The sequence below is a fragment of the Citrus sinensis genome, chromosome 1, assembly GCF_022201045.2.
Source record: "Citrus sinensis cultivar Valencia sweet orange chromosome 1, DVS_A1.0, whole genome shotgun sequence".
Taxonomy (NCBI): domain Eukaryota; kingdom Viridiplantae; phylum Streptophyta; class Magnoliopsida; order Sapindales; family Rutaceae; genus Citrus; species Citrus sinensis.
In genome coordinates this window covers 16,275,918-16,286,482 of record NC_068556.1, presented here as the reverse complement: position 1 = coordinate 16,286,482, position 10,565 = coordinate 16,275,918, and the positions used below count along the sequence as shown (strand labels likewise).

Below are 10,565 nucleotides of genomic sequence, written 5' to 3'. Positions count from 1 at the left end.
AAATCTAATTTTTTTTTTTTTGTCAATCCTTTATTGACAGCTTTCCATAGAATTTTATGTGTTTATGAGGTTGAGTATGGATCTCCAACTCACCAACTTAAGTGGCTTTTTTCATATTCTTCATTTGTACAGAATGAATATATTTCATATTAACTGGAAACAACAAAGGATTGCTAAACAGAGAGAGCCATTCAAGTTAAATATACTACAAATTACAAAGAAACACGACCCATTGCTTATATCAATTTCGAATAGCATTATTTGCAAACTTATGCGTATCAGCTTTGATTGCAAAAAATAAAGTATCAATAAAGAGATTATTCAATTCTTTCAAAGGGGATTACCATGAGCATCGACAATGCTCATTAAGACAATTCACGGTTGCTAGGCTTCTCCGTGCGGGCGAGAAGAGAGAGTGGACAAGGTTGATTTGCATTTAGAACAGGCGAGACAAGAGAGAGGGAGACGAGGGAGTGGGACGGTGATTTGTCTTATTTAAGTTTTAAGAGCAACCCAAAACGATGAGTGCTGTACTAACTTTGTACTAATTGTTGTAATTATCTCTTTCAGATTGCGAATGGAACGGGTGGAATCAATTCCTATCAAATAATTGACCACGCTACTCTCTTAGTAAATAACCACTTTACCTAACTTCAACAAAATTATCATTTATCATTTATTCTAAATTGATAAATTCATGATCATCTACTTGAGGTGGTAAAATCTATTATGTGAAAAATAAAAAAATATAAAGCACGTGCTCAACTCATTAAGTTGTGATTCGGCTAAATTAAAAAGATGGGTCTGTTGTCTTCATCGGACAAAACTATGTCAACGGAGCTGGAGTCTATACATTTAAAGTTCTTAATTTGGTCGATCATTCATATTTAAAAAGATTTTTATGAAAAGCCACGGGAAAATGGTAACATTTGTTATAATTCAAAGCTAGTTCAGAGACTTAAAAACAGACGATACCAGACTTAGGAAATCATTCAAAGGAGTTCTCAATTTTTATTAAGCTTTTTCCGAGTATTTATTCCAAACACAGAGGTAGGTTTTAAGAACCCACCATGTCGTAAATACACACGAAAACCAAACACTAAAAAAGGCTGGGGCCACGTCCTCGTACAAAGAATTTATCTACGTAACAACCTCACCCAGTGGCAATTCTGAACCCGATTGTTCGATGGTGATAGCAACAGCAGCCATTAACCTTTTTCTGCTAAGCTTGTACGTGGTGAACGATCAACCTCGTTTGTATGGGGAAGCATTAGGAAGCATTGCCTCAACTCATCATCACATGTTCCACCACCCCAACAACAGCGTTTTGACAAAAGGAAATGGTAGAAAAGAAAAATGAATCCACAGTAGTTAGTTCAGAGCAGCTCAAGTAATTGAAAGTGTCCACAAAACACACCAGTTTCTTGGTAACCAAACAGGAATCTATTAAAGAATCATCTTGAAACTCGATAAACAACCATGAGATGCATGAACTTGGGCGCATTCAAGAATAGAAACCTTAGCGCAACATTTCCAGACAGCTCAACAGGACTTGTGCATGTCAACTTTCTTGCATTACAACCAATCACCAATGCAATCAAATGGTTTAGTCTCATAAAGTTTAAACATTCTAAGTCACAACTAACTTTAGAACCCATACATATTTTAACAAAATTGAGCAAATTCCAGGAGTTAAAGAGACTTCTTGAACTAAACATTGCTTAGAAAAGTGCTTTAGAAATGATATTGCATATTTTTCTAGCAATGATTATTGAAAAGATGACTTCTCACAGAGGTAGCATTACACGCCAACATTCATTTAAATTGAGGTCAACAGCTATCTGGCAGCACTTCCAAGAAATATCACATAACTGCACAGCACCAGTATCATGACAACTACGCAGATTTCATATAAATCCTGGTAAAACACCAATAACACAGCAGAGTAGAAAGATTTCCTGAATCTTGGAGCCTTTCTTAACAAAGTTATGGAGAGTGTAGAATTCAACTGTCCAGACAATTTGGGGAAAGGAACCCAAAGAAAGAAGAACGCATAATAACCTCAAAAATTAAATTAACCATGATGGTCTAGCTCACTGACACAAGCAGAAAATCAGCAAAGGAAAAAATCTGGGAGAAAGAACCAACAGCACGCAGAATGCATAACCTCAAGACTAAATTAACCACATTGGTCTAGTTACCAACACAGGCAGAATAATCAAAATCAGAGGCAGAGGCACCATTAAGGATTTTGGTGAAGTGTAAAATCTCATAGTTCAGCAATAAAGATGGAAATCCCATATTTAACGGAGGAAAACAAATTAACATCACGAGCATGTGAATAGATATGTACAAGGACAGCCTACCACCAATTGCTTTCACAACTTCTCATCCCAGTAACAAGGTCCACTAGTCCACCGAACAATTTACAATAATTTCAAGTAAATACGAAGCCATCTTCCTACCCAAACAAAGGATCACCACATATACAGAACACACGCTGATACTGTTGGCGACGAGAATGAAATCAAACATCTCAAACTATGACAATGACACTTCATTTCTTATAACTGAAGCCCAAATCAGTCCACATCTATATTCTAGCAAGGCAGGTGAAATATGACAGCCAAATATACATTTTCCCAACCATCACCAACATCAGTTGCATATCAAACTTTGCAACAATCAATGAATCACCGATCTTAGCTGCTCTCACGAACAGGAAATCAAACAACCACAAGTAATAATCCACTATGGTTGGAAAAGCCGACAGTGGAGAAAAGAAAGATAACCGAAAAGACCTCTAGAAGCCACCAACAAGACACAGTCCAACTCAAAACAATATATGTATGTATTCAAAGAGAATTACCGACCAGCAACCTGCAGGTGCTACTACAACTTGTATGTATGAATATAACAACTGCAAAATGTTACCACAAGCTAAACTAAATATCCAAAGATGCCTTTGTATGTGAAGAAAATATGGGATTGCAAAACCAGAAAATTTTATTTACTTCTCTGGATATTTAGTTTAGCGCGTTGGTTGTCATTTTGCAGCGATTTTATTTGCATACACAAGTTGTAGTAACACCTACAACGAGGGATGAATATCAGTCATGGACAAACAAATCGTTCCATCATTGTTATCCAAAAGAAATTAAAATGCAACAATATGCTTTGATAGTAATTCCCCGAGCTTTTATTGAAACATCATATATTATAAGGTACATGCATTTCTTACACAATATAAATGTAGCAGAAGCAAATGTTATAGGAGGTTTCTCTTAAAAACATTAAGAAAGATCAAAATGATAAGAGATAAAACACATGTAAAGCAATATGTAAAGAAAACCTAACAAAATATAAATTACAGCAACAACCGTACACAGTCGCTCCAAACAAGGAAATATGATCTGAATACTTGTAAGAGCTATACTAGTACTTGAAAAGCCCAAATGGCAAATATGTTCTGTCATAAGTACAAACTAGGCTAACTCAGTCATTTGGAAAACCATCATTCAGAAATAAACCACATCTTAAAGGTGCAGATCAAGACATCAAGCGAAGAAGTGGCCGTAAAAGCAAAGCTAATACAATCATATAGTCTGCATTACGAAATCACCAGAACCACAAAAAGCATCTGCGCCAACAAGCTGTCATACACCTGAATCAAACACCCATTCACAACTCAATTCATCATTCCGCATCATCAACAAAACAAAGGTCATACAAAACTACAGCTAGTAACCAAACAAACTAAGAAAAACTAATACTGCAACAGAGCTTAACATGAGATGCAAAAAATAAGAAACTACAAGCAAATAAGTATACCTTTTTTAGAGCACATCAAAATTAATCACAAGGCAGAGCAACTCATTGAGATTATAATGGGGCTGCTTTCAAGTAGAAGAGCTTCTTTAGACCAGACTTTAGCACTACTGGGTTTGATACATAACAATGCGAAAGAACCAGTTACAAGTCATCAACTTTATAGGTTATTTTTACATTGTTAACAGCATTACTAATCGTATAGGCATGTTAGTTTAATCAGGTGTTGCATTGTTAGAGGAAATCAATTATAAAGGACTATAATTGCAAACCATCCCAGACTCCTGATATCCATAACATATGAACACCACAATGGAAGTGGTGGCACAGCAGCAGAAAACAAGAATTGTATGAGTGCCACAGATAAAATTCACATTGCAACAAACATGCAATGACGTCATTAGAACGAGAGAATGAAACATTTAATTACAGAACAAGAGAAGGCTGGATACTTCTGGATTACCCACTGTTATCACCCCAGTATTTGCTAGTTAAAAGTGCAAAAACAACAGACAGTAAACGAATCGAATAAACACGTGAACAAATAGATTACAAAGATAACAATCAAATACCAAATGTGGAAAAAGCAAAATCAAAGAAAAAAATGAAAAAAAAATAACTGGGCTAACAAGGAATTAGCATACAATAAGATGAATTAAGCAGCAAACAGACTACTACAACAATGAACAAGCAAAACCAGAAAAACAGGTCCATACATTCTACCAAAACCATTATAATAAAAGCACCAAAACTATGAGCACATTAATCAATGAGAAAACACATAATGAAGGAAGACTACCTCAATAGTAAGGCGGCACGTTCGGGTACATTCCACCCGGAGGAACTCTAGGAACTGGAGACGTCCCTGCTGCCTGGTGATGCTGACTTGGATAACCGGCCGAAGTAGATGACAAGCCGTAATGCCCGGCCTCAGGATACCCTCCAGATGGCATTCCAGCCGAACTCGGTGGCAACCTGTACAAAGAGGACCCTCCACCCAATCCTCCAGCAGCACCACCTAGTGCCCCGCCTGCTCCAGCACCCCCACCAGCACCACCCAGCCCACCGTAACCTGTAGAACCAGGCCCTCCATAACCACCGTAAGGCCCACCCAACCCAGCACCATACCCACCAGCACCAACACCACCCATGGAAGATGGTACCTGACCCGGCCCTCCTAATGATGAGTTCAGATGATGTCCCAATGGCGGAGGGCCAGAAAACGGGTACCCATGTCCACCCGGCCCACCATATGATCCACCGGCAGAAGGCGGAACCATTCCCATTCCATCACCATGATTCATGCTAACATTGCCAGGCCCTCCCCCATCAGGCCCCATTGGCTTAGCCTTTTTATTATCGGCTAGTCTACAATTCAATTGCTTACCGTCCACCGTCTTAATCGGATCCACAAGAGCCGCTTGAGCTCCCTCTGCAGTCTTATAAACAAACAAAGCGAACCCTTTAGGCTTTCCCGTTTGCTTATCAAAACCCAACGGGCCCTCTTCAATTTCCCCATAACAAGCGAAATGCGCTAGCAATTTATCAGCCGACATGTCGTTCGGCACATTCCCGACAAATATCTTCCTCAACGACACATCAACCGGGTTATTAGTACTATTCCCCGAATTCCCAGCCACCGCAAGATTCGTGACCGTCACGCGCCCATCTATCTTCTTACTCGGCTCTTTCAAAGCCAACATCGCACCGTCGATGTGTTTAAAAGTGATAAAGCCATAACCTTTGGATTTACCAGTGGCTTTATCGAGGATGACGACGGCCTCTTCGAGCTCACCGTAGGCGGAGAATATGGAGCGGAGGCCCTCGGTGGTGGTGTCCCAGCCAAGGCCGCGGATAAATAGCTTGCGCTGGGTGGGGTCCGCGTCGGCGATAGATCGGACGGATTCAAGAACGTCGTCGTGGCGGGCAACAGCGGAGGAGAGGACGTCGAGGAGTTGATCGCTGGTTAAGCGTTCGACGATTTTGCGGGCGTCTTGCGGGGTCAGTCTATTGGGAGACTCAAGGTCGGACAAAACGGCGCCGTTTTCATCTATCTTGCGTTTCTTAATAGAATCCATATGGGAGAATTTTGTGAGCAAAACCCTAGCCCTAATGAGATAAATTCACTGACCGCAAAGAAACAGAAGACTGCGAATTGGGCAGAGAGCAAAGGCGCTGTTTTTATTAATAGAGTGCGAGGCGGTAAGAGAATTCATTTGAGGCCAGGTTTTTCATTTGGACCGGCCCAGCCCAATATAAGTAACAGAATTGATCATAATGACCAACTTATTAATGATTACGCTTTTAAAGACCCCTTGTAGGACTAGGAATTGCAATCTGCTCACGATTCGTTTATTTCAATTCAATTTGATTTTATTCCAATTCAATGGATTTACGTTTGGAATGACTTAAATCTTAATTTATTTAATAAATGAGTGAAATTCAATTTGATTCGTTAAATATATTAATCAAATATAGGTTTAGGCTTATTAATTCATTTATTGAATGATGCAATAAAAAAAGTAAAATTATGCCAAAAAAAAAAAAACTTAAGAAGAAGTTAGTAAAAGACTAAGGATAAACACTTTAGGGCCAATTTGATAATATTGTAACTTTTAAAAGTTAGTAGCTGTGCAGAGAATCAGTTAAATATTTGGTAAAATTTATTTGTAAAAGTGTTATAAGTTTTAAAAACAGTCGTATATATTTAGTAAATCTTACTCTTAAACTACCGCAAGAATACAAATGACTAAAATGGACATCATATTAAATAAAATTTATTTGCATATTTATTGACATGTATATATAATATTTTTATTGTGTATATAATAATTGATAGTTAAAAATAATTTTTTATTTTATTATTTTTATTTTTATTTTTATTTTGCTATCTCAATATAAATGGTAATAATAATAATAAAAATCTCTTTAAGTTAAAAATTCTATTTCTTTATTGAATACAAATAAGTTTGGATTCTTATCATGTATATGAGGATATATACGATATGTTATTAAGTATAAAGCTGTTTTTCAAAATTAGATTTTGAAAAGTTATTCCTCCCCTACTTTTCAAAATCTACTGTAGGATTGAGTGATTTTATCAAAAGTGATTTTTGAAAAAAATTTATCAAATAACAAAATTAACTTTTAACTTTTCAAAATTACTTTTGAGTCTTTTAAAAGCAATCTCAAATAGGTTTTTAGGCTTTGTTTGAGAGTTATGATTAAGTGTAGGATTAGACTAATTTTACGATTAAATATTTATCCCCCTATTTAATAACTTTTCCTTGAAATAGAGTAGAGGAACTAATTCAAATTTAGTCCTTAAATCATGAGATTAGCAATCCCAGTTTGCAAGTAGGTTTTGATGGATTAGATTAAAAAAAAAAAGGAGTTGTGTAATTAAATTGGTACTTTTTATTTCTTTCATATATAACACCATTTTATTATTTATTACTTAAACTTTAATTATTTATTTATTTATTTTATTCATGATTTACTTGAAATTTATTTTTTTGTTTTGTTTTCATAGCCTAATTAAATTGGTACTTTTGCTACAATAAAATTAACTATTTAATAATTTATTATAATGATGACTAACAATAACTAATTTACTATATATTTAATTTTCTTATTAATTACCTTTAAATTATTTTTAATTATTACTATTAAATTTTAATGAATTCCTTATTTATTTAAATATAATTTAATATTGTAAAATGGACATTATACAAAACATAAAACAATATTATATAATTCAACCTAATCCATTCTAATCTAATTTAGATCAAAATTAGTTCAATCTAGTTCTATGTGCCAAATGCAGTCTTATGAGACAAACCACTTAAGATAAACTTTCTAGATTCTTATGATTCGACGACCATAGAATATACCATGCAGGATAAACCTACTAGGTTCTGAGGGTTGTCATAAGCTACGCAATATAAATCTCCTAGATGATCTAAGACAAACCATTAAGATAATCCTCCTAAATTCCTAAAATCTGAGAATCCCAAGACAATCCAAAATCAACTATCTAGGATAAATATCCTAATTTCTAAGGATCTCAAGATAATAAGATAAAGGGAAAAAAACTTTTTTCAACCCTAGGGTTTGATGCACATATCATTTCTACCTTTTAAACAATAGCAAAAACACCTTCAATTAATTTATCGTTAGTTTATTGTTTAATTCATTGAGGCAAAATAAGATTTTCAATTAAAGATATACAAATTATTTTAAAATAAAACTGTCAAACACAATCAAATAACATCTGATTTTCTACATAAATTTAAATTTGAAGGACAACTTAATGAATAAACAATGATATCACTAAATATCATATAAATTATATATTTAGAACAAAATTAAAAAAATTAATTTGTTCCTGACTTTAATATGTTCAAAATAATTAAATAAATAAATAATCAATCAGTACTATTACTTTACCAAAAATAAACACAAATTTCTTCATTTACATAAAAAAAAAAGCACACATAGTAAAGACACAAAAACACAAATTTAAAATACTACATAATAAAATGCAATGCATTCTAGTGTGTACTTTTTATCTTTTAATTTATCACTAACTATGGATACTGATTTCTTATTGAAAAATTATTATTATTATTATTTTTAAATAATTAAAAAAAGTTTAATAAACACACGCGGATACGTGTGTGCACACACACGCGAACACATATAATTATCCTTAAATTTTAAATTTATGCAGAAAGTCAAGTGTTATTTAATCATTCTTGAGATTTTTATTTGAAAATAGTTTACATTTATTTAATTGAAAAATGTATTTTGCCCTCAATGAATTTTATAGTAACCTAAATGTAAATTCACGGAAGGGTGTTTTGGTTTTTTTTTTTTTAAAGTAGGGATGAAATAAGTTATTGTTTAAAAAGTAAGAATGAAATAGACTAGTATATCAAACCCTAAGGGTGAAAAGGACTTCTTTCCCCATGGCAAGTCAGCTAAGAAAAACGTCATAGAACAAATCTCTTAAAGATGTTTGTTCAAATAAAATTCATAGTTTGAAAACATAAGAAAAAAAGCATCTCTTCCTTTGAATTAAGCACCATGATAGCGGAGGATGGAAACACTTCCTTCTTTGATCCGAAGACAAAGTTGCACATCCAACTATCACTCTACATAAGCATAAGAAGACCAATGTCACTAGGTATCACAAGGACAGTGACACTTGTCGTCAATATAACAAAGACTCAAGTCAAACTAAAGTAACTTATAAATATAAACTCTCCATCCTTTTTTAAAGATAAGTTAAAAATCACTAAAGAGAGAAAATGCTGATTTTCCTTCTTTAGACTTTATCTCTCTAAATTTTTCATCTCTAAACTTTATTTGGGATCGTCGGTCAAGCTAAATATAGTCGAGAGTTAAAAGATGCATCATAGAAAGCCTAGTCTTTTGTAGAAATCTCCTTTTAAAATCTTCCTAAAAAGAGAGACTGCCGGAATAAGAAGTCTTGTTCATCCAAACATGGAGCTCATTCTTCAGAGGAAGAATGATATATTTTACCTTAATAATAAAAAAATGACTTTCATTGATATTAAGCTATTGGTACTAAGTAAATAAAGAATTAGCATTTGATGACTTAAGTGATTTTTAACATATTAGTGTCAGTAGTGATTGATATTATAGAATCATAACCTATACTGATACTGAGCAATGCATTTTTTATTTTTGATTTTTTCTTATTCCAAACGGTGGCATTTTTGTCTTGTGATACATAATTTGAACACTTGGCGAAATGTTTTTAGCTCTTCATCTTCTTTCTCATCTCAAAATCATTCACTCTCTTTCTTAAAACTCTAGAAACTAGAGTGATATAATGCTAAACCCCTCAATTAAAAAGAAACCTAGAACTAAAAGCAAATTCGCTAAATTTAAAAGCCAAAAACTAATTCCCTTTTCCAATCGAAGCAATTTGAAACCAAAAAACTCAATTAGTTGCTGCAAAATCCTAGTTCATCACACACATTTTTCTGACAATGTAAGTCTTTCAAACCCTAGCTTCCTTATCCATAACTCTTTCAAGCCCTAGCTTATCCTTCAAACGTAGGTCGTTTAACAACACCATTCAATTCTCCTAGTCTTGCAATCAAGCTCATCTACAATCTTGCTTGTCAGCTTGTGCCATTCAATTCTCTCTTTAGCTCGCCTTTTAATTATCTCTTTAATAGATGTAAGTATCAATCTCTTTAATAGATGTAAGGATTGAGCTTGTGATGCGATTGGTTTTGGTCTTTTGAAGTGGAGGATACGAGTCTTTGATGCTGTTGACAAGGTTAAGTTCCTACATAGTTTATCTTTTCCATGCAAAATTATTGTTGTCATGCAAATTTCATCTTTATAATTTTATATATTGCAATCAATTGCTGGCCTTCTGTGCTGTAGGCCTAAAGGGCTACATATATTGTAATTTTAATGATAACAAACATGTGTCTTAAGTAATATGATAAATATTATATTTTACATTTTCACTTGTTCTTGAAGGATAATATTTATACAAGTGAAATCAAGTTCAAGATACTCAACGAACAATGGCTCGATCAAGAATCAAGTTTAGGGCTCAATAGACTCATTATTGTAACAATTCTTATAAAGTTGGTATGATTTAATATACGCATGGTTTAGCATTTGAGAAGCTCAAGATTTTATTTAATGAATCATCATTTTTCATAAACCGAAGATTTTGCAAATATAAG

At 34.1% G+C, this 10,565-nt stretch overlaps 1 protein-coding gene across 2 annotated transcripts; it reads right to left on the bottom strand.

Moving 5' to 3' along the window:
- Positions 1–988: 988 nt before the first annotated feature.
- Positions 989–5,997, bottom strand: LOC102614751 (UBP1-associated protein 2C). 2 transcript variants are annotated; one of them, XM_025101628.2, is made up of 2 exons: positions 4,628–5,997; positions 989–1,565 (listed from the first exon to the last, which is right to left on the bottom strand). In XM_025101628.2, the coding sequence occupies exon 1, from the start codon at positions 5,904–5,906 to the stop codon at positions 4,629–4,631; it is 1,278 nt and encodes a 425-aa protein (XP_024957396.1). In that variant the 5' UTR covers positions 5,907–5,997; the 3' UTR covers positions 989–1,565; position 4,628. The 2 variants fall into 2 exon arrangements, with proteins under 2 accessions (XP_024957396.1, XP_006485663.1); XM_006485600.4 differs by lacking the exon at positions 989–1,565 and adding an exon at positions 3,177–3,664 and having other exon boundaries at positions 4,628–5,996.
- Positions 5,998–10,565: the final 4,568 nt, after the last annotated feature.